At 34.2% G+C, this 25,696-nt stretch overlaps 1 protein-coding gene across 1 annotated transcript; it reads right to left on the reverse strand.

Moving 5' to 3' along the window:
* Positions 1-610: 610 nt before the first annotated feature.
* Positions 611-24,991, reverse strand: LOC132740470 (ribonucleoprotein PTB-binding 2-like). Its single transcript, XM_060728377.1, has 12 exons — positions 24,795-24,991; positions 20,203-20,278; positions 18,831-19,052; positions 16,091-16,242; positions 11,242-11,349; positions 9,992-10,174; positions 9,225-9,336; positions 8,760-8,843; positions 7,848-7,966; positions 6,114-6,164; positions 5,082-5,316; positions 611-690 (listed from the first exon to the last, which is right to left on the reverse strand). The coding sequence occupies exons 1-12, from the start codon at positions 24,921-24,923 to the stop codon at positions 611-613; spliced, it is 1,551 nt and encodes a 516-aa protein (XP_060584360.1). The 5' UTR covers positions 24,924-24,991.
* Positions 24,992-25,696: the final 705 nt, after the last annotated feature.

A 25,696-nucleotide genomic window follows, 5' to 3' on the forward strand; every position in this document is an offset into this window, starting at 1 on the left:
TCCTTTAAATTCATGTTTTGAAATCTCAAAATACAAATTTGTGAAAAAATCTATGTCATTCTACTGGTCTTACCATTATGGACACAAAATTATGCTTCTCTAGTTTGTTTTAATGCATGGAAGGCAAGTTCATCAGTATTTCAATCATATATTGCCAGGTAACACATTTCTGTTCCAGGAATAAAAAGCAAATTTTGTACCTGGCAACTGAAGTTTAGCCAATACTGTATACATATACGTTGCCCTAAATGCTTACCTGATATCCTGAGTCCATCGTAACTCCCACCTTTGGTTTTCCATAGAACCCAACCCTGTCTCTTCCTCCATTTTAGGTCTGTTCTGTAGGTATTAAGCCATCTCCTTTATGTTAAAGTTTCAAGGACAGTAAAGATCGCCACTGTGGCTGTTGGTTCCCTTGTTGAGTCTTGAGCTTTGCGGTACTGGTTCTCTAAGCAAACTTGGCAGCCGAGCCATAATCACAAAAAATATACATATATGACAATTATTATAATGCTGGTTCCCTAGTCTGCTGAATACTGACTGGGTACCTGATTCTCTAGCCAACTTAGGTTAGCCACCTAACACAGAAAACATAAACAATTATATGAAATTATATATGCTGGTTCCCTTTGCTGGAGACTGAAGCGCTCGTTAATCCTGGTTTCTCTAAGGCAAACTTCGGCAGCCGACCTTAAAAACAGAAAACATAACATATATGAAAATGATTATAATGCTGGTTCCCTTGCTTAGTCTGAAGGCTTGGAACCTGGTTCTTCTTAGCCCAAACTAGGTCTAGCCGCCGACCTAAACCACAGATGGGGAAATTTTACATGGCATGTTCCAGAGGATATTTCCTTTGAAAGAAGCTTAAAACATGTGGGTCCTTAAATATTAGGTAAAAAGGCAGGATCATCCTATTTCTTAGCCAAAAAATACCAATGACCCAACAGACTCAAGTTTCCCAAAATGATATCGAAAAGGGTAAGGGGAAGTAAACTAATGTGGAACAACACTAAAAGGTTGAGTAAAGGAAAAGATACTTGTATTATAATATAATAAATAGTTGAGTCAAAAAATGGTTCATTACCTTGAGACCTGGACCTTTGTAAACTGGCCCAAGAAGTCCATCTCCAGAGTTCTATTAAATTTTTCATAAATTTCCCGTATTTCCAAACAGTGAATTAAAGGTTTTTGCTTGGGTTTCCTCCTTGTTTCCATTTTCCCAAAAGCCAACTTTCTGTTTTCGTGGGTTTATAAAGTTAGATTTCAGCTTTATTTGGGATTTTTGGTTTATAATTTTGGGAGCATTGCCCCCCGAAACCTTGCTGGGTTTTGGTTTCCCCCGGGTTTTCGTATCATTCCCGTTTTTTTGGGGTTTTGTTTTGGGGCCCCTTCCCATTTTTTGTTAAGATTTTTGAGCAAATTTTTCCCGCCTGAACCAAAACCCTTTTCCCAAATTTAAAAGGGTTTTGGTTTGGGGCCCGTTGGGGGCGCTACCCGTACATACAGTATCAAAAAAAATTATTCTTTCTTTTCTGTTAGATAAATAAAAAATTTGAGGGGGTGTTTTTTTAAAAAAACGGGATTTTCTCCCCACTGCTTGAGAAAACTGTGAATCGGAAAACAGGGGAATGAAAATTGGAGATTTTTAAAGAACAGATATATAAAAACCAACCAAACCTCGATATATCCTGATATTAATCAATAATAGGGTTTAAATGCTTCCTCACTTGATAAGGAACTCTTAGTTATCATCCGGAAATGAGAAAAAATGGACCAAATGGTCATGGGACCTTAACCTTTGACCTACTGACCCCATAAACAAGAGGGTCATCTGCTAATAAAAACCAATCATCCTTTATGAAGTTTTTGAGGTTTTAGGTCTAAAGGGGAACTCCTAGTTTATCATCCGGAAAAGGGAAAAAATTAACCAACGGTCGCTGTGACCTTTACCTTTGACCTTTACTGGACCCATTTCTAGGGTCATTTGATTAAAATAAGACCAATCATCCATGAAGTTTGAGGGTTTGTAGGTCAAAAGGAACTCTAGTTTTATCATTCCGGGGAAATTTTGAAGAAATTGACCAAACGGTCACTGTGACCTTGACCCTTTGACCTACTGACCCCAAAAACAAAATAGGGATTCAATCTGCTTCTATAAACCAAAATCATCCTAGAAGTTTGAGGCTGTTAGGTCAAAAGGAACCCTCTAGTTATCATCCGGAAAACGGAGAAATTGACCAATGGTCACGTGACCTTGACCCTTTGAACTACTGACCCCAAAAACAATAGGGATCATCTGCTCAATAAGACCAAAATCATCCTATTGAAGTTTGAGGTCTTAGGTCTAAAGGAATCTAGTTATCATCCGGGGGAACGAGAAAATTTACCAACGGTCCAGTGTGACCTTGAACCTTTGACGCTTGAACTGACCCCCAAACACAAACAATAGTGGACACGAATCAGGCTATCTATAAGGAGACAAATCCATCCTAGAAGTTTTTAGGGCTGTAGGTCAAAAGGAACTCTAGTTATCGTCCTCCGGAAAAACAAAAATTAAAGAAACGGACAACTGGACGTGGAATTAATACTCGGTCCCCCCCGGACGGACGGACGGAATTGCCGACCAGGGCCACAAAAACAATATGTCTCCCCCCGAGGTGGGGGAGACATAATTAGAATCTTTCTATCTGTTAGATAAATAAAATTAGAATATATCAAAAAATCACTATAGCTATCTGTTTTTTAGATAAAATTAGCAAATCAAAATCATTATGGCTGTTTTGATAAAAAAAATTAGCAAATTATAGCTATGAATTAAAGGGAAGAATAACTGAAATACTTTTCTTCTTTAACTTGAACTAATTCTATTTACTAGTATTACTTCAGAACAAGAGCCACCGCCGGGCGGGGGCAACGCTCGACTTTTTACTTTTTCTAAACGCAAAACAAATAGAAAGGGTTTGAACATATATTGGGATGTTTTTCCTTTTTATAAATTTAGTTTGGTGCTGTCTTGTCACCCCATTAGTTTTGTTTATATAATTTTGTATATATAAATCAATAGAAACATTAAGCATATTTTCTAAAAATAGGCAACAGTACGCAATTTTCTAAAAATTAGCAACAATGGAGCAATTTCTAAAAAATATGCAAACAATGACACAATTTCTAAAAAAGAAAAAATGAACGCAATTTCTAAAAATAGAAACAATGACGCCAATTTCCTAAAAATAGAAAAAAAAATGACGCCTTTCTAAAAACTTAGAAACAATGACGCAATTTTCTAAAAAATAAAAAAAATGACGCAATTACTAAAAAATAGCAAACAATGACGCAATTTTTCTAAAAATAAAAAAATGACGCCAAAATTTCTAAAAATTAGACAAAAATGACGCCCCAATTTCTAAAAAAAAGCAAACAATTGACACAATTTCTAAAAAAAATTAGAAAAAATGGACGCAAAATTTCTAAAAAAGAAAAATGACGCAAAATTTCTAAAAAATAGAAAAAAATGGACGCAATTTTCTAAAAATAGAAAAACCATGGACGCAATTTTCTAAAAAATAGAAAAAAAAATGACGCAATTTCTAAAAATAGAAAAACATGACGCAATTTTCCTAAAAAAATAGAAACAAGACGCAATTTTTCAAAAAAATAGAACAAAAAAAATGACGAAATTTCTAAAAATAGAAAAAAATGACGCAATTTTCTAAAAATTAAGCAACAATGAATGCAATTTCTAAAAATAGAAAAAAATTGACCGGCAAATTTCTAAAAATAGCAACAATTGACGCAATTTCTAAAAAGAAAAAATGACCGCAATTTCTAAAAATAGAAAAAAACATGAATGCAAATTTATTACCATGTATTATAAAATTAGAAAAAAAATGACGCCCAAATTTCTAAAAATAGCAACAATGATTGCAATTTCTAAAAATAGAAAAAAATAGAAAAACATATATATATATATTATAACATGCATATATATATATATATATATATATATATATATTTATAAAATTTATATATACATATATATATAACATGCCATATATGTATATTATATATACCACACACAATTATATATATATTTATATATAATACATATACTATACATACACACACACCAATAAATGCAGCAATCTGAGAAAATCAGTAATAATAACCTTCAAGGTCAAGGTCATTAAAGAGCCCAAAGCAAATTTTTGGGTTTTTGATTTAAACAACAAGGTTCTGGGTCCTTAAGGAAATGTTTCTGTTATAATTTGAAGTTTTATCCCTTCAAAAAATAGCAAAGTTTACAGTCAGTTACTTGCCAAAACAATGAAAATTTCAATTTAATTTGACCTTCAAAGGCAATGTCATTAATGAGTGAAGGTCAAGGTCTTTCGGTATATTTTTTAACAGTTAATCTTTGAAGATTTATTTATTGTTCAAGTTTGAAAACAAATCCATTTCAAAAATAACCCCAAAGTTAACCAGCCAAATAATAGCCAAAAAAAAATGAAATTTTCAATAATTTTACCTTCAAAAGTCCAAAAGGTCAAATTGATTGAGTGAATGTTTCAAAGGTCTGACTGGTTATTTTTTTAGGGGATATCCTTGAAGAGATTATTAATGTTCAAGTTTTGAAGACAATCCATTCAAAAAATAACAAAGTAACAGCCAATAACAGCCAACAAAGCAAAAAATTGGACTTTTAACCTTTGAAGGTCAAGGTCATTTATGGATGAAGGTCAAGGTTAGTGTGGTCTTACTGAAAGGTTCTTGTCCCAACCGGGTTGTTGTGGCCAAGTATGAAGAACAATACACCAAGAAATAAAAAGTTATGATCCAGGTACAAGTTTCGGACGGCAACAGCAACGGAGACCCGGCAACGGCAACGGCAACGCCGACCTGACTATAACAATACCTCTACTTTTTAAAAAAAAAAAAAAAAAAAGTCGAGCTAAAAAGGAAACAAACAATATACAATTTTGCTCATGACATAAATAACATTTAAAGTTCTTCAATCATAACACAATGGTATTATTCTCTGAGATAATTAAGTAAAACCGAGGTAGGTGCAGACTATATACCTAAAATTCCCCTGGATTGAGTCTTTTCTGACAACATTGCCATGAGTCTACCAAGACTGCATAAATAGACCATGTTCAATTCATATACAGATTTCTCAAGTAGTTTAGGAGCATCTACGTCAGTTACTGATCTGTGAAATTCTGACTTATCCTGGGGCATCAGTAGATTCTTCAGTATGATGTTTGCCTGGGCTGTCATTGGGTCACCTAGCAGAGATACGGGCTGTGGTTTCTCCTGTAAATAATGTATGTATATAATCATAAAATCCAAGCAACATTTGCAAACATTGCATGAGGAGTTTTTAAGTACACATGTACTTTCTTGGCATAAGCTTCCTCTCTACATTATGAACTTATACAAAAGTTAGAGAAATGTAAAAAAAATACTTTTTGGTAACATAGATTCTTATCCTGTGTTTCCCTTTTCAGGTTGACATCAGTTAAATGAAATTTATCAGGAAATATCAGTTTTAATTTTAATAATCAACTCATTTCAATATAGCTTTTTGCCTATCGCTGTAACAGATTCTGCTCATGTGATTTCTGCAAACAAAAATCTGGGCTGCGTTTCATAGAAAGTCCTTAGTGTGAAATCAGTCTTAAGACCAATATAGTGAGACAATTTTGCATTTCAAAGAAAATGTCCTAACTATTGTCTCCTATGTCATGATCTTTTGTCATGACCCTTTTTGTTTCTGAATAGCAAAGCTGATGGGCATTTTTCACAAATTGCAAAGAAAAGGGTCTGTCATTGTATTTCTTAACTTTTCTCAGAAAATAATTTTTTTTCTAGTCTACAATATTTGACTAAAGATAAAAATGTTTACTGAAACAATCTCAACTTAGTCCTTCAATCGTTTTATGTCCTAGGACTGAGGGTACACTTAGGACTCTCTATGAAATGCAGCCCAGATGGCACATTCATTCAGTATGATCATGGCCTGCACTAGTTGCTTTTCACGCAGCACATTCTTTGTTAGTATTCCCTGATCCATTTAAGATATTTAACATTATAAGGGTTACAGATCTTACCTGAAATTCTTCATCTGTAGGAATCTTGACTTTCCCAAGAGGCTCTGGTACCTAGAATGGAAAAGTAACTAATAACCATAAATAAAACATTATTTTTTTTAATCACAAGATACAGACAAACCTAAAACTGTTGGAAAATGGCAAAATCATGATTTAACGAGGCATATTTTAACATTAAACAGCATTAAATCAGTAATATAAAGAATTATATTACATTTCATATTATAAAATGCTTAGTAAAACTAGAAATGTGTCCATAGGACACGGATGCCCCCACACGCCACTGTTCTGTCAATCTTATGACTCTAGGTCAAATATTTTTTGGACTACATGTGCCACAAGTTGAAAACTAAAAATCGACAAAGGGCCATAATTCTGTAAAATTTGGTCGCAGCAAAAATTCCTTCCTTTACTACCATCTACACATTAAGGTTGTTAATCCATGGAAGTTTAAGCTAAATTTGCCATCCGGTTTAAGAGGAGTTGCGTTCACAAAATTTCTACATAGTATCTAATGAAAAAATCAACAAAGGGCCATAATTCTGTTAAATTTGGTTGCAGCAAAAATTCCTTTCTTTACTACCATCTACACATTAAGGTTGTTCATCCCTGGAAGTTTAAGCAAAATCTGCCATCCGGTTAAAGAGGAGTTGCATTTACAAAATTTCTACATAGTATATAGTGAAAAAATCAACAAAGGGCCATAATTCTGTTAAATTTGGTTGCAGCGAAAATTCCTTCCTTTACTACCATCTACACCTGAAGGTTGTTCATCCCTGTAAGTTTAAGCAAAATCTGCCATCCGGTTTAAGAGGAGTTGCGTTCACAAAATTTCTACATAGTACATAGTGAAAAAATCAACAAAGGGCCATAATTCTGTTAAATTTGGTCGCAGCAAACATTCCTTCCTTTACTACCATCTACACATTAAGGTTGTTCATCTCTGTAAGTTTAAGCAAAATCTGCCATCCGGTTTAAGAGGAGTTGCGTTCACAAAATTTCTACATAGTATCTAGTGAAAAAATAAAAAAAGGGCCATAATTCTGTTAAATTTAGTCGCAGCAAAAATTCCTTCCTTTACTACCATCTACACATAAAGGTTGTTCATCCCTGTAAGTTTAAGCAAAATCTGCCATCCGGTTTAAGAGGAGTTGCGTTCACAAGATTTCGGGACGTACGGACTGACGGAGGGACTGACGGACGTACCAAAACTTGATGTTTATGAGGCAAATGAGCTCATAAACACCACCTGGACCAACGTCCATAAGCAAAATAAGCTCATAAAAACAAAAAATAGCTCTTAATTTTAAATTTTATGAGTTTATGTTCTTTATTTAACTACGGAATGAAGCTCATAATAATCAAATGTTGGCTCGGACGGACGGACTGACGGACGGACGGACGGACAAGTGCAACGCTATATGCTCCCACATTGATGGGGCATAAAAATAATACATACATTAAAACCCAGCACTGTTATGTCAAAATATAGGTATTTATTCTTGAGATTCCTTAAAGTCTCAATCCATGAGACAGTTGAGATATAACTTTTATGTCAGTTGCCAATGCCAATTGCTATCAGTTTCTCTGCTTGTTATACGGTTTGTAAGCGAACAGCATGGATCCTAATCAGACTGCACGGATGTGCAGGCTGGTCTGGATCCATGCTGGTCGCAAACCCATTATGTTGGTTTTGTCATGGCGCGGATAAAACGTACAAAAGTTTTAACTGACCTCTCCATTATAAGTGCCTTTTTCTCTCATATCAAGTACTATCACAGATAGAAGACCTAACTGAAGGTTGATATCCATCAACGGTGACATTGGAATGGTTGGAGCTGGTCCTAAAATACCTGAAAATAAATCACATGTCCCATGCAATGAATATTTCCCACTAAGAAATAAATTTTTAAAAAAATTCAAATTTGAAAAAAATATAGAAAATCTCTCACTCAGACCATGAAAAGTGAAAATTTTAAAATGCTTTGTTTGGTAAGGTTTTACATCACATCTACACAGTATAGTTCATATGGTGGCATTCCAGCTTTACTGGTGAAGGAAGACCTCAAGTGGCCTTCCGTGCATTATTTTAGGCACGAAAGGCACCTGAGTCCAACCACCTACGTTCCGTAATCTAGTTGAATAGCCAAAGAATGTAACACAAATGTTAAGTACATGTTACATAATATTTCTCACTATATCTCCTTTCATAGCATGAAATATATAAAAGCTCAAATATAAATACAGTACTGTTTTCTTCCATCAATTTTAATGGGGTAGCAAATTAAAGAATAGTTCCCACTCTACAACTTTTAATATCCTAGAAAATAATTTCAATTGAAACATTCACCTTTATGCAGGTATATGTTTACTGGTAATACTAAGCACATAAGTATGCTCCATTTCATAATTTTCTTCTATAGAGAAAATCAAAATACTATATTACATCTCTTGTGTAAGTGATAAAACTCTTGTGTCAGTAATTACAATGCACTATGGTCATCAAAACCAACCTGCCACCTTCCCTCATGGCTAAAAATATTATTTTGATAAAAATATTTTGTATGCCTCGTTCAAAAATGCAAAAACATCAACATTTGGAAAAACTAACACTGTATGGACAAATCTATATGTTGAAAATTCTACCTGGTTTAGCATTGGTTCTATCCTCAAGCTGTTTAACATAGCCTTCTTGTAAATGTAACAAATTATCTGTAAACTGGACCAGTACTGAAACAAAAATTTTCAATATGATCTTTACTGCAAAATTTTCTTCAGTTGCAAGAAGCGGCCTTCTCTCAAAGAAAATATTAAACAAAGAATGATAATTATTTATATAGTACCCACATATGTATAACATGTCATCATTAATATATCATCACCTTAGTGCAATAACTAGTTAACTCCTATTAAGTGATGATATGTCATAGGGTGAAAAATATGTACATTCCGACCAGGACTTGAACATGGAACATCTGAATTTCTCTGCTGCAGCTCTATTAGAGGTTTTCAGCTGCCTACACATTTCCTTTCCTATTTCATAAATTTTTATACCTTAACCTTCATTTAAAAACAAACTTTATAATATGATGTACAGGAAAGCAAACTTACATCTGGGATGTTTGGCAACATGGGTTTTAAAGAAGACATGTTTAAGAAAAGCAGGATTAGGATAGACCGGGTCTGGTAGAAGGCTGGCTCTGTTTATATGTACTTTGTCACCCTGAAAATCAAATCAAATATTTATCATCCTTAAATAAAAATACACCATAGAATAAGACCTGTTAAGCCAATAATGCTGTGGTATGCTCTTTGTAAAAAAAAATACAAACTCATGTCAGTTTGATTTGAGAAAAAATATATACAGATGTCTTCTTATGGAACATATCAACACACTGTGACAGTAGGACATTCTTTCATTACATGAATAACTGAAAAGTATGATTTTTTTTTATAAAATGGTCCATAAAACTTATGGAGAGAAAAGATTTTTGAGTATTTTTACAATGTGACAATGTGTTTATTCATTCGTAATATAAGGCCTCCAACCAAAAATACAATCAGATGTTTAATTCAACAAAGAGTGATATATATAAACATATGAGTATATTTACAAGTTGATATTAAGGCATCATTAAATTAAATATATAATGTACATATAATACATATATAAATTATAATGTACATATGTGAAATATGATTTACATGACAGTTACAACAATATGTCTAACATTCTGACCTTTTAATTGGAAAACATAAAAGGACATTTACAACCAAAAAACAGCTACAAATTTAAATATCAAAAGAACACTTACATACTTAAATAGTGAGAAAAAAAAACACTTACATAATTATCTAAACATAAAAAGAACACTTACATATTTAAACATAATTCTGTTAAACATATGTATAGCAGATTTCCCTGGTATACAATATGAGATATTCATCGGGACATCGTTAATTTTGTGTTTATTAAACTGATTGAACGATCTTTCAGCATCATCAGCACTCTCGTATTCCAGGATACCAAATCCAAGGGACTCTCCCTCCTTCGTTACTATCTACAGTGATAAAAACATGGCATATAAACATACAGTAGACCTTCTTGGTGTCAAACTTCAATTAATCGAGTTTCTCCATGTGTTGAAGTAAAATTAAAGTCCCAATTTTTCGTGAAAAAAAAATGGCATATTAACTTAATTTTCAAATGTCATTTATGTTACAACTCAATCAGCAAAATATATTTCACTATTTTTATAAATAATCATGATGAAAGTTTGTACAATATTTTTGGGGACAAAAATGTTATCTCAACAAGGCAACATGCTTGACTATTCTCAGTGCTTGATAGTAAAACAAGAGTCTGGATAATGTAAAAAATTTCAGAACGTAAAAAAAAGGGAAATTATTCTGTTAAAAGACATGTTAGAAATATGGGTCTCAGATAGTGACCTTCTATTATGCTCTCTAATAAGTGTGGAATGTTTCAACCAATTCCCTTTAGGACTTTTGTATATACTTATTTGCAAGTATAAAACTTAACCAAAGTGAGATGCTGACGCCTTGGTGAGTACAACAGCTCTCCCTAATCTCTAAATAGTTGAGCTAACAAATTCCTTATTGTGTATATGAGCCGCATCATGACAAAACCAACATAGTGCGTTTGCGACTAGCATGGATCCAGACCAGCCTGCGCATCCGCACAGTCTGATCAGGATCCACGCTGTTCGCTTACCAACCCTATTACAAGTAGAGAAACTGATAGCGAACAGCATAGATCCTGATCGGACCGCGCGAATGCGCAGGCTGGTCTAGATCCATGCTGGTCGCAAATGCACTATGTTGGTTTTGTTGTGACGCTGCTCATATATGCATATATTATATTATACTACATGTACATTATATTATAATTATATTATATTATATCATATCATACATCATATTATACCTTCCATACTGATAAGGTGGTTTCTATCAGAGAAGGCGTCTGATTAAATGAGAAGGGTCAAATTAAAACTTCAATGTTCATTTCATGAAAATATGCCCTCATTTTAAAAATACGGTAAAAAGCGTTATGCAAAATTACACAGAATATATGAGTATGATGCGAAAGCTTTTATCAACATACCTGACAATACACAGGTTTCACAAACTCACTGAATACCTGTCTCAATGCAATAGAATCACAGTAGTCTTTTGGTAGGTTGTCTATTATCAGACACTTTGAATGCAAATCCTGTAATAAGGAATGTGTGAAATAGAAAATAACAGAATCCCTAAAGAAAGCCCAACATGGCAAGATTGAACTAGAAATGTGTCCATAGGACACCGATGCCCCCACACGCCACTGTTCTGTCAATCTTATGAGTCTAGGTCAAATATTTTTTGGACTACATGTGCCACAAGTTGAAAACTAAAAATCAACAAAGGGCCATAATTCTGTTAAATTTGGTTGCAGCAAAAATTCCTTCCTTTACTGCCATCTACACATTAAGGTTGTTCATCCCTGGAAGTTTAAGCAAAATCTGCCATCCGGTTTAAGAGGAGTTGCGTTCACAAAATTTCTACATAGTATATAATGAAAAAATCAACAAAGGGCCATAATTCTGTTAAATTTGGTTGCAGCAAAAATTCCTTCCTTTACTGCCATCTACACATTAAGGTTGTTCATCCCTGGAAGTTTAAGCAAAATCTGCCATCCGGTTTAAGAGGAGTTGCATTCACAAAATTTCTACATAGTATATAGTGAAAAAATCAACAAAGGGCCATAATTCTGTAAAATTTGGTCGCAGCGAAAATTCATTCCTTTACTACCATCTACACCTTAAGGTTGTTCATCCCTGTAAGTTTAAGCAAAATCTGCCACCCGGTTTATGAGGAGTTGCGTTCACAAAATTTCTACATTATTAAGTATATAGTGAAAAACTCAACAAAGGGCCATAATTCTGTTAAATTTGGTCGCAGCAAAAATTCCTTCCTTTACTACCATCTACACATTAAGGTTGTTCATCCCTGGAAGTTTAAGCAAAATCTGCCATCCGGTTTAAGAGGAGTTGCGTTCACAAAATTTCTACATAGTATATAGTGAAAAAATCAACAAAGGGCCATAATTCTGTTAAATTTGGTCGCAGCAAAAATTCATTCCTTTACTACCATCTACACCTTAAGGTTGTTCATCCCTGTAAGTTTAAGCAAAATCTGCCATCCGGTTTAAGAGGAGTTGCGTTCACAAAATTTCTACATAGTATATAGTGAAAAAATCAACAAAGGGCCATAATTCTGTAAAATTTGGTCGCAGCAAAAATTCATTCCTTTACTACCATCTACACCTTAAGGTTGTTCATCCCTGTAAGTTTAAGCAAAATCTGCCACCCGGTTTAAGAGGAGTTGCGTTCACAAAATTTCTACATAGTATATAGTGAAAAACTCAACAAAGGGCCATAATTCTGTTAAATTTGGTCGCAGCAAAAATTCCTTCCTTTACTACCATCTACACATTAAGGTTGTTCATCCCTGTAAGTTTAAGCAAAATCTGCCATCCGGTTTAAGAGGAGTTGCGTTCACAAGATTTCGGGACGGACGGACTGACTGACTGACGGATTGACGGACGGACGGACACATTGTGGGGGCATAAAAAATTGCAGGCTTGGTTAGATTGAGCCTGGTCATTGACGGTTGAGGTCATTGAAAGCTACCGTCCATGCCCCCTAGCAGCGGCTTGTATGTCTTGTTAGGATCGTAACATTGCAAAATAAACTGCAACAGATAAACATTAACAAGAGGATGTTAATAGATAAAGAAATTTGTTTTATAAATAATGTAACATAGAGATGACACCAATAATGAAACTAAAATGACTGAACTACATGAACATGACATAAAGACCTAATATGCCTCAGAAATGGTGGGGTTTTTGTTATTTCTCAATTAAAACTTTTTTTGTGTGTGTTTTCTTGTAGTTTCCAAAACGTTTCACATTGTCCAATTACTAGAACTATCTTTTGCTTCTGTTACTTTTGGCAATTATAGTGAATCTGATTTAGTAATTTGTATGGAAGTCAAAATACTACTTTGTTTACTTTTTGCTTCTATTTTGATAAATAATTTCACTCTTAAAGCTACTTTCTTTAGGTTATACACATCTAACATAATCTAAAAACAAGAACCGGTTGAACCGGGTGATGCTCCCCGAGAAGGTTCTGGACACAGGAAAGTATAAAAAAAATGAACAAAGGGCAATAACTCCAAAATTAGACCAGGCTTTGATTAGGTTCTTGAAGCGTTGCAGTTCTATCCAATTACATCTAGCTACCTACAAAGTTTCATGTTGATATCTCTAATAGTTTTAAAGTAATGTCCAGGACAAAAGTCAAAAAGTAAAAATAAACAAAGGGCAATTACTTCAAAATAAGGCAAGGCAGAGTAATGATTCTTAAGCACTGCACTTCCACCCAATGAGACCTATCTATCTACAAAGTTTCATGTTAATATCTCTTATAATTTTAGAGTAATGTCCCAGACAAAGTTAAAAGTGTCAAAATGAACAAAGGGCAATAACTCCAAAAGTAGGCAAGACAGTGTTACAGTTCTTGTGCACTGCAAACTTACTCAATGAGATCTATCTACCTACAAAGTTTCATGTTGATATCTCTTATACATTAACCCTTTCCCCCATGAGCATATTGTGAAAAATGGCCGTTTTCACTGAAAAGCCTCCTGTTACAAGTTCAAACTGCTATGAAACTATGAAAAATGCTTCAATACTAATCAAACTTGGCACAAATGTTGACTGGACCATTGCCTTTGTAACGACATGCTCAGTCTTTAAATTTCCTGTTACCATGGCAACGAGGGAACATCTCAAAATTGCCAAAAAATCACTATTTTGCCTCGATTTTTTCCATCAATATTCATTTCAAAGTGCTACAACTTCTCAAGGGATTGAGATAGAGTCAAAAGCTTTTCAGCGTTGGTTGGCACATCCCCCTTCTGGCAACCCCCTGATGTATCTTTTGGATGGGGGGCGGCGCCGAAAAAGTGCTCAATTTTTTTAGCAACATTTCTCAAACCAAAACTTATGTTAAGGGCCCAAATAGGACATTTTGTCACTATTTGAGGCCCCAAAAAAGGGGGGGGGGTCGAAAGTGCGTTGTTTCACGTATATATGTGGTAAAGGGTTAAGAAATATGTCCCGGACAAAGTTCAAAGTGTAAAAATAAACAAAGGGGGATAATTCAAAAATTAGGCAAGGCAGAGTTAAGGTTCTTGTTCACTGCACATTTACTCAATGAGATCTATCTACCTACAAAGTTTCATGTTGATACCTCTTATACTTTTAGAGTTATGTCCCGGACAAAGTTCAAAGTGTAAAATAAACAAAGGGGGATAATTCAAAAATTAGACAAGGCAGAGTTACGGTTCTTGTGCACTGCACACCTACTCAATGAGATCTATCTACCTACAAAGTTTCATGTTGATACCTCTTATACTTTAAGAGTTATGTCCCGGACAAATTTCAAAGTGTAAAATAAACAAAGGGGGATAATTCAAAAATTAGGCAAGGCAGAGTTACGGTTCTTGTGCACTGCACACCTACTCAATGAGATCTATCTACCTACAAGGTTTCATGTTGTTACCTCTTATACTTTTAGAGTTATGTCCCGGACAAAGTTCAAAGTGTAAAATAAACAAAGGGGGATAATTCAAAAATTAGGCAAGGCAGAGTTACGGTTCTTGTGCACTGCACTTCTACTCAATGAGATCTATCTACCTACAAAGTTTCATGTTGATACCTCTTATACTTTTAGAGTTATGTCCCGGACAAATTTCAAAGTGTAAAATAAACAAAGGGGGGTAATTCAAAAATTAGGCAAGGCAGAGTTACGGTTCTTGTGCACTGCACTTCTACTCAATGAGATCTATCTACCTACAAAGTTTCATGTTGATACCTCTTATACTTTTAGAGTTATGTCCCGGACAAAGTTCAAAGTGTAAAATAAACAAAGGGGAATAATTCAAAAATTAGGCAAGGCAGAGTTACGGTTCTTGTGCACTGCACTTCTACTCAATGAGATCTATCTACCTACAAAGTTTCATGTTGATACCTCTTATACTTTTAGAGTTATGTCCAGGACAAAGTTCAAAGTGTAAAAATAAACAAAGGGGAATAATTCAAAAATTAGGCAAGGCAGAGTTACGGTTCTTGTGCACTGCACACCTACTTAATGAGATCTATCTACCTACAAAGTTTCATGTTGATACCTCTTGTTGTTTCAAAGTTATGTCCCGGACAAGAAAAGGGGACGGACGGACGGAAAGACGGACGGATGGACGGACAAGGCGGCAACTATATGCTCCCCCGAAATTTTTTCGGGGAGCATAATAAAACCATTACCTAAACATCATAAAACTGAAGTTTGCTCTTTCTAAAGAAGAATAAATTTATTCATTTCTGAGGCATAATGCGCCTTTAAAAAATTAAATGTAATTAAATAACATAGCATAAAATGTAACTGAATATGCACACACCCTGAAGGGCAATTAAAAAATAATCTGTGATATGCACAGAGCTTAAAACCTGATATGTCTGTGTTTTAATTGTCAATAAAATTACTTAATATATAATTCATGTCAACATTATTGATGAGTATTGATGAGTCTGGCAATATTGAAAGATAAATGACAACAGAAATTGTTATTTGTTAGTACTCTTTATGTGCAGAAAATATTTGTGTGTATTTTAATGCAGCCATTTATGAAATTAAGTGATGACAGATCACAGCATTTCAACATTTTGAGAGAAAAATAAACATGTAATTGTATATACCACTGTAAAAATTGAGTCTACAAATGAAAAACATGATCTACTTCACAGTAAAGATGAATTATATTTGATATCTATAAACATTATACATGTATATACCACATTTAAATTGAAGTTGAAATGGAAAATCATGACAAGTTAAGAATATACCAACCTGGAATGTGATTCCAGACTGTGAACTGTCTACTATAGCATCACAATGTACTGTCTGATCATCAACGTTAGACCAGTCTAGGGAACATTTTATTTTACCCACTTTCTCTATCGGCTCATTGAACTCAACAAAACCATACCCTTTACTTTCTCCTGGAAAAATTTAACAACCAGAATATTTCAATAAGCCATTCTTTTGTAGTACGACTATAATTATGAGTTTAAGATTGTTGGATTCTCAATTTCTGATAAGATGGCTTAAGAGTTAAGGTGTCTGCCTCTCAATCCAGGGATCATGTGTTTGAGCCCGAATTGGGTCACAACCATGTTTCTTTGTATGACACCAGTACTGGTTGGTTCCAGGAAGCAGGCTCTAAGGTGATTAATATAAGTAGCAAAAACTTGTTTCCCAATCAAGCTTAAATAAATTATTTATATGTTTAAATCAATACCTGATAATCAACTGCATAAATGCATGCCATTTAACAACAAGATATGTTTGTAAACATGTATGCCCCCTATCAGCAGCCAATTAGTCATGTGATAAGGTTATTATGCATGACTTCTGACCCAGTGATCAAACAATTAATAAGGGTTATCAAGTATCTACTGGTCATGACCTTAGCCTTTGACCCCTTGACCCAAAACTCAATAGGGGTCATCTGCTGGTCACGACCAATCATCATACAAAGTTTTGAAGTTCCTAGGCCTAAGCGTTTTTTAGTTAATTGATCAGAAACCGTTTTTTACCTACAAGGTCAATGTGACCTTGACCTTTGACCCCTTGACCCCAAAATCAATAGGTCATCTGCTGGTCATGACCAATCACCATTACCAAGTTTGAAGTTCCTAGGCCTAAGCGTTCTTTAGTTATTTGATCGGAAACCGTTTTAACATACAAGGTCAATGTGACCTTGACCTTTGACCCCAAAATCAATAGGGGTCATCTGCTGCTCATGACCAATCACCATGCCAAGTTTGAAGTTCCTATGCCGAAGCGTTCTTTAGTTATTGATCAGAAACCGTTTTTACTTACAATGTCAATGTGACCTTGACCTTTGACCCCTTGATCCCAAAATCAATAGGGGTAATCTGCTGGTCATGACAAATCACCATACCAAGTTTGAAGTTCCTAGGCCTAAGCGTTCTTAAGTTATTGATCAGAAACCGTTTTTACCTACAAGGTCAATGTGACCTTGACCTTTGACCCCTTGACCCCAAAATCAATAGGTCATCTGCTGGTCATGACCAATCACCATACCAAGTTTGAAGTTCCTAGGCCTAAGGGGTCTTAAGTTATTGATTGGAAAGCATTTTTACCTACAAGGTCAATGTGACCTTGCCCTTTGACCCCTTAACCCCAATATCAATAGGGGTCATCTGCTGGTCATGACCAATCACCATACCAAGTTTGAAGTTCCTAGGCCTAAGAGTTCTTTAGTTATTGATTGGAAACTGTTTTTACCTAAGAGGTCAATGTGACCTTGACCTTTGACCCCTTGACCCCAAAATCAATAAGGGTCATCTACTGATCATGACCAATCACCATATCAAGTTTGAAGTCCCTAGGCCTAAGGGTTCTTTCGTTATTGATCGGAAACCGTTTTTACCTACAAGGTCAATGTGACCTTGACCTATGACCTCTTAACCCCAAAATCAATAGGGGTCATCTGCTGGTCATAACCAATCACCATACCAAGTTTGAAGTTCCTAGGCCTAAGGGTTCTTTTGTTATTGATCAGAAACCGAGTTTACCCAAGAGGTCAATGTGACCTTGACCTTTGACCCCTTGACCCCAAAATCAATAGGGGTCATCTACTGATCATGACCAATCACCATACCAAGTTTGAAGTTCCTAGGCCTTTAAGTTCTTTAGTTATTGATCGGAAACTGTTTTTGCTTACAAGGTCAATGTGACCTTGACCTTTGACCCCTTGACCCCAAAATCAATAGGGGTCATCTACTGATCATGACCAATCACCATACCAAGTTTGAAGTTCCTAGGCCTTAAGGTTCTTTAGTTATTGATCGGAAACCGTTTTTGCTTACAAGGTCAATGTGACCTTGACCTTTGACCCCTTGACCCCAAAATCAATAGGGGTCATTTACTGTTCATGACCAATCACCATACCAAGTTTGAAGTTCCTAGGCCTAAGGGTTCTTTAGTTATCACTCGGAAACCATTTGGTCTACGGACCGACGGACCGACAAGTGCAAAGCAATATACCCCCTTTTCTTCGAAATGGGGGCATAATAATCTTAGTGTGTTTTATTATAAAATACTAACAAAAAGAACATATTAGACGTTTTCTAAATTCTATGAAAATACATTTAAAATCATCTAATACTGTATTTCTTAACACATTAACCGATCAAATATTAACAACATCCAGCATCCATACCTATGGAGAAAAATTCAAAAACCCTATACATGTACAAATAAATTTTTCTTAAAATCTAATCTGGGAAAAATTCATTATGCAGACCATGATCTAACGGCACATTTGTAGGATGCACTGGCTGGTCTGCACTGGTTGTTTGAGGCCAGTTAACACCAATGCAGGAAGGTAAAACTTCAGCTAAGTTCCAATTTTAAAATCTATTTTCAATTTGTTTTTCTGTTTTTCCTTTTTTTATATAAAAATGTATTACATGTGATCTACCTTGTGAGAGAGAAATAAAAAAACTTCCACAAAAAATGTTAACAAGTAACAATAATAACATTAAGATATCAAACAAACCTGTCTCCTCTGATCTCATAAGAAAGCACATATCAATATTTCCATGTTCCGTAACCAGTTCCCGGAACTTATATTCTGTCATAGACAACGGTAACTGTGCTATACATAAAATCTTCTCACTCCTATACACGGACACAGACACTGTCAGGGTATCCAGCTTTGTACTATCCAACTTAGAAATGGCCTCATCTACCAGGGACGGATCCTTTAATGTTACTATAGCTGTAAAACAAAATAATTAGCCTTTAAGCTGTATAGCAACACATTTCCTTTCCCCTTTCAGGGCGTTTATTTTTCTTCTATAGCAGGAGCCGCTAAAGAGTGGTTTCCCCCCAAAAAAAATTCTTTAAAATCTTGCAGTTTTCCCAAAAACTGTGATTTACATCAAGCTTTTTCTTCCTCTTTAGGATATAAAACATATAATTTTAGCCCAAAATTAGCTCGGCTGCTTGCACAACCTGTGAAAAAAGCCCTGCCTTTCATGTTGTTTGGCTAAATTCTATTGATCGTGGGAAATCTGTATCCAAATAAATATTAAAGTTACTGGGGTAGTTGGTTCTCATTACTTTGGACTTAATTTAATACTGCAAAGGTCATTAATTTCTTTAACCTGAGGATAACATGTTGACTGATATACTGGTACCCATGTCTCAGAGTATTCCAAAAATAGTGCAAAAAGGGGAATCAAGAGTCTTTAACTAACAGCAAAAGCTTGAAAGTCTGAACTGTCCATATGAACAAAATCGTAGTGTGATTTTAAACCAAATCAAGATTATCTAACACTGTGCATCTAACTCCTATCTCACTTTTTCTAACTCCTATCTCACTTTTTCTAACTCCTATCTCTCTTGTTCTAACTCCTATCTCACTTTTTCTAACTCCTATCTCACTTTTTCTAACTCCTATCTCCTCCTATCTCACTTTTTCTGACTCCTATCTCTTTTTTTTTTCAGATGAAACTCTGGGTATACCCACATGTATGCTTCATGCCTGCTTAGGGGAATCGACACCTTTTTTAACACAACCTGATTGGAAATACTTAATTTTGAGTTCTGTTAATCATTTAACAGTCTGGCCCAATAAAATTGTATGCAAATTTCAGATCGTACATCCAGTCTGTTTTTGAGAATTACCATTCAATTGTTTAAAATAACTAAAAAGTGAATGAAAAATGTTTGTTGCAAATGTGAATATCTGATTCTGATCCAATATTTGCATTGAAAATTATACAAAATCGAAAACCTTGCTTTGTTCACAATATTATTAACTATTCATGAATTCAATAAGTCCTTTCTGATTTGTAATATTTTGCAATAAATCATCAAATATCAAACCACTTTTACAATGTCATCTGACAGCAATATAAGCTCACCTTGGTTAAAATTTTTGACCATCTGTACAGACTCCACGGGAAACTCTCCATTGAAGCCCATAAATGCACGAATATCCTGCAGAAGAAAGTAATAAAAGCATTTTAATATCCACTAACATTCATTCTAAAACAAATAACAACACCAAGGGCAGAAATGGGTCAATGTCAAGTGTCATGCAAGGGTTTTGATAGCAGATAGACTGGTTCTAGACCAAATTACATAAATACCCAAAATAGAAAGAAAAGAATGAAAAGCAAATGATTCTCATAGAATACAGACTGGTTACAGACTGATCGCATGAAATACCAAAAATAGACAGGAAGTAATCAATGTCAAAGCAGTCAAGATGAGAGAACTGATAGAAACAGACTATCAATAGACTAATTAGATCTAAAATCTAAATTATTAAGAGGGAGTGTGTATTTTACAGAAAATCAACACAAAATGTGTCAGAAATAGATAGACAAGAATGATAGTATTAAAGATGATGGCAACAACAGCTTGCTGGAAACAGCTTCATCCAAATCTTCAGAAAAACTGTCTAGGTGCATGAAAAGCATGGAAATAAAGTAGAAGACAAAGAAAAGGGCAGATGAAGAAAAAGTTTGAAAGGAAATACACCTATATAGGAGTATAGGGAAGAGTTGATCCCTAGAAATAGTAGGACGAAAGAAAATAACAAAGAGTAAAAGCAGAATAAAAGCATCTGGCTGAGTCATGTTAAAGACAGTTAAACTAGATCTAGAGCTTTCAGTTACTGCAAGGGCACCAAGAAAAAGACAGGAGATTAGAGTTAAAGAATATACCCACTTGCATATGACACATCTTTTTAACACATGGGCAAGTTGCCAGAAAAAAATGGAACTCCAATCAAACAAAAATTTTGAAATTATACTAATCAAGTATGAAGGACACCAATGAATCCCTATACTAGTATTTGTTACATGTGTCAGATCATTTATCTGAATTTATGCTAAAATTAATGTACAGTATCTGTTAAGTCATATATATATATATATATATAGGTTGTATGCAAGAAAGGTATCAAAATAATTTTATGAACAGTTCACACAAAATTGAAAATGCAGATTCTGAACTTTCCCTTTTTTTCTGGCAACATTGTATGGACTCTCTGGGCTTTAAACAGACAAATTACAAACAAAAAGGATGAGACAAACACAAAACAAACATAGACAAGGGGGATGGCCATTGCTGAAAGAGAGCAAACATGTAACATGTGAGAGTGGAAGTGAGTGGTACAGGCTTGGATGTATGTGGCTACAATCACCCGTCACTACTGCTCCACAGCTCCTTGTAGCCTCCTGTCAGTATTGCTTCACCCCTCATTATCCTCGCATTCCTGAGTAGAACATACCTGCAAACATAATTTCATTTCATTTCTTTTGAATAATTTACAAATTTATCACTATTTTCCAGAACACTAGGTGAATAACCTGCCAGTTATTATTATTGTTATCAATATAAGGCGAAGCATTACAATGCCTTCATGTCATTTCAGTTTTACCTTTTTCTACATGTACATAAGTGGCAACTAAGATTTAGTAAATATATTTACAACAAGAGCTGTCGATAGGACAGCAACGCTCGACTATTCTTAGTGCTTGATAATAAAAAAGCCTTGATAATGTAAAAAAATTTTAAGTTAACAAAAGGGCAAATTTTTTTCTTTAAATCCATGTTACAGTCATAGGCCTTGAAGAGAGCCCTATTATTGCTCTCAAAGAAGAGTACAAAATTTCAACTTGTTTTCAAAGCCATATGTCAATGGACTTTGAAAATATTTGAGGTATTACAAAAAACTTTAACGTAAATTCTAAGTAGAAAAAAGGGGCATTATTCTGCCAAATGCTTGATACAGTTATCTCCTCCTGTCTACAGGTTGGGGTCATGATGGTGAACAAGTGTGCAAAGTTTCAAAGCCATATGTCAATGAACTTTGAAAATATTTAAGGTATTACAAAAACTGTAATGTAAATTCTAAGTCCAAAAATGGGCATAATTCTGTCAAAATGGTTGATACAGTTACCTCCTCCTGTCTACAGGTTGGGGTTATGATGGTAAACAAGTGTGCAAAGTTTCAAAGCCATATGTCAATGGACTTTGAAAATATTTGAGGTATTACAAAAACTTTAACATAAGTGGTAACGCCGACGCAGACGCTCGGGTGACTACAATAGCTCCACTTATTCTTATCAAATAGTCGAGCTAAAAATTAACATAATTTGAAAATTTTTTTCCTTCTATAATGGGGGCCGATGTTTGGCCCCTTCACAATTCGAAATTGTACTTTTTTCACAAAGTGACGGAAAAGTATTTTACAAATTCAAAACAGATTTTCATAAAATATCGAGACTTTGTCTTCGAAATCCACTGTTTAACATCCATAAAACTTGCTTTTTGTCATCTGTGAACACCTAATCGTATTAATCGTGTTAAATGGTATATGCGCATGTTGACTGGGTTAAAGTACCGACTCGAAGCAGATTTCACACAGGTCAGAAATTATAATCAAGCATTTGACCCACACTGTTTCTGGTTTTAAAATGTCGCAAAATTACCATTTTATGTCATTTTTAATGTAAATGCGTAGCACTCCTTTGTAAATTGTTTACTATTAAGCTGAAATATTTATTTAAGTAGATCAGTACCTCTGAGTTTTCAGGATGTTGGTGTTATCAAGTACAAAATATGCTAAAATTAATCAAATCGTAACAAAAGGTCCTAATAAATTACATTACATGAATAAGTTTATAACTGTACAGTACCAGTGGGTATTCCTCTGGTATATCTAATCTGATCCCTAAACAATTGTTTATCATTTATAAATTAATGTGTTCAAATGTTTTTGTTTCTTTACGAGAAGAGATCTGTGTTTACTAGTGATAAAGATGTTTCTGACATGCAAGCTTATTATCATTTGTCATACCATCTGTTTAAAATACATTGTCATTGTGTATAATAATAATTAGATGTAAGTGATCATGGAAATGCCAGTTGACTACATGTACCTCATATTGCCAGTTAAACATTGAATCACTTGCAAAAATCTGCAAGTAGAAAATATTGCTAAATTCTAACCCTGAGTCTTACTAAGCAAAACATAATTAAAACATTACCTAATTAACATGAATAATGTAAAACTATATTAATGTCATTCAGCAACTTTTAAACATCAAAATTTCGCTCAAATATGTTGTGTTTTCTTTTTAAATAGGAAGTGGCTAGCCATACTGGCCCGTACGGCTAGCCAATAGTTCTAGCCGTACGTGAGTCACGTACGACTAGCAAGGACACACTTTTAGTTTATTGGCTGGCCGTAGGCACTTTTCAAAATTATATGGAAGTCGAAAATGCATATGTTATTTTATGACTTTAAGCGAGGATTTTAACCAAGAAACAGCAATTGTCTTCGTATGTTTACTTTTAAGAGATTAATCGCCTTGTTGGCTACAGTAAAGAAAGTATGAATATGATATCGATCTTTGTCATCTCGAGACGTCGAGAAAAAATTGCGTTTGGTTGCAGTTAAAAAACATCAATTGAAATAGTTTACAAAATTTTGATAATAATCCCTTTTTTGTTTTTGTTTCATTAAGTTTAATTTTCGACATCTTCAATTAAAAAAAAAAAAACACAGAAAATAATTATTGTTGGGCTCTGATAATTGCGTCAATTACCAACAGTATAGTAGTTAGTCCATCATGAAGGAAAGTTTGCATGTTCCATGAAACACATTCTAAAATTCTATTGTCAGTCCCTGCATGGGTTAATCAGGCTTTAATTAAGGCTTATTAATTGATTGTGCTTTTAATTAGTTTTATGTTCAATATTTATCTACTGTATTTGAAAATTATACAATTATTTTTGCTTTTCACCATTTTTTTTTCAATGTTCTTTTTATTTGTTTATTTATTTGTTTATTTATTTATTACACTCCAACAGGGTCTTTCAAATAGACCCTGACTCCAATCATTATTTATTCGATCCATGTGATTAACAAAAATGATTTAATAATTCATCTTTCATACAAATAAAACAACAAATCATAAGCATAAAAATCAACGACGTTATAACTTATAACATGCAACTTTGACACTTTTATCCAGATAGATTATACAACACTTGTTAGTAGTCCTTTTTTTACTAAATGGCGGAGCATCTTTATTAAAGTGAACACACAAGGACAAATGCGGAGACTTAATTAAAATCCTTGTTTAAAGACACAAAATAACATATGCATTTTCGACTTCCATATAATTTTGAAAAGTGCCGTACAGCTAGACAACACAGTGCGTCCTGGCTAGCCATACGGGCCCGTACGACTAGCCACTTTCTTTTACATAAAAATAATTTTCAATGAAGGAAAACAATTAAAACAAAGTGAATCTGCCACTGTATAGCCTAGGCCTAAATCACTTTTTTTTTTAAAGTTTAACAATAAGAAAATTTCTACTTTTGCTCAAAATTCGTTAATAATGTTTACAACGGTGCTGAATTTCACATACTTCTTCCACTTGGACAGGGTTAAAATAATTTTAAAAGGCTTGCAGATAAATTTAAAATTATTCACCTTCTCCAACGTATTGGAAGGCAAGTTTTTGATCATGAGTCTTTTTTCTCGATTGAATTCATTTTTTGCCTTTTCAAGCAATTCATTATTGCTCGCCTTGTCTGAGTAATTGTCAGCTAAATCAGTCATTTTAAAAAAAAATCCCCAGCATCAGCACACTTTGAAAATCAGCAGGTATAAACATCCGGTAATGTCTAATCATTATTAGGAACGCGGCATTTTGTCGCTGTGGGATTGGTATTGAACATTCGGACTATGGACATTTCGGACTAGATACATGTACTTTGGACCATTTTATAGACATGTCGGACAAGATTTTTGGACGCTTCGGCCCATATTAAAATACTCAGTCGTGATATATTATATATCATTTATTTTGGCTAAATATTGACAACTATATATATAGTATAGTCATTTGTCAGTGCATGTTAGTGTTTGTATGTGTGGCAGCTGCTGATCAGCTTTTCATATATCCCATTAAGGGGACAATAGCTTCTTAAAGTCTATTTTTACCTTTTTATTTCTACTTTTATTTTATTTTGGTTCTAATTAATTAATTAACTAAGACCATGAATTTATCTAGGCCAGCTCAGATCAGCAACTGTTACACAAACATTTCAAGTTTTATTATGATACTTGTACATGTTTTAGTTACACCCATATTTTCATGATTGAGTATATACTGATTTATGCTCAAGCATCATACTGGAAATTAGGTCAACTATATTAAAATAAAATAAAATTGAATCATTTACTTTAATTTATTTTAATAATTTAAATTTAAAAAAAAAATCTAATTCTATTTCTGATTTTAGGGTTGTGTACATAAATAGAATTCTTGTATGATGCAATTTTATGTGATGTTTGATTGTAGTGTTATATTTGCTTTTAATCATTTAATG

This window comes from Ruditapes philippinarum, unplaced genomic scaffold (genome assembly GCF_026571515.1).
Source record: "Ruditapes philippinarum isolate M1 unplaced genomic scaffold, ASM2657151v2 ctg6821_1_1_1_1, whole genome shotgun sequence".
NCBI lineage: Eukaryota > Metazoa > Mollusca > Bivalvia > Venerida > Veneridae > Ruditapes > Ruditapes philippinarum.

Excerpts from the sequence above, each read along its gene's own strand:
- LOC132740470 (XM_060728377.1), bottom strand. The coding sequence starts at position 24,923 with ATGACTGATTTAGCTGACAATTACTCAGACAAGGCGAGCAATAATGAA. Across the intron at positions 16,243-18,830 it reads TATGAGATCAGAGGAGACAG|GAGAAAGTAAAGGGTATGGT; the intron begins GTTTGTTTGATA and ends AAATTTTTCCAG. Across the intron at positions 6,165-7,847 it reads AAGGCACTTATAATGGAGAG|GTACCAGAGCCTCTTGGGAA; the intron begins GTCAGTTAAAAC and ends TTTCCATTCTAG.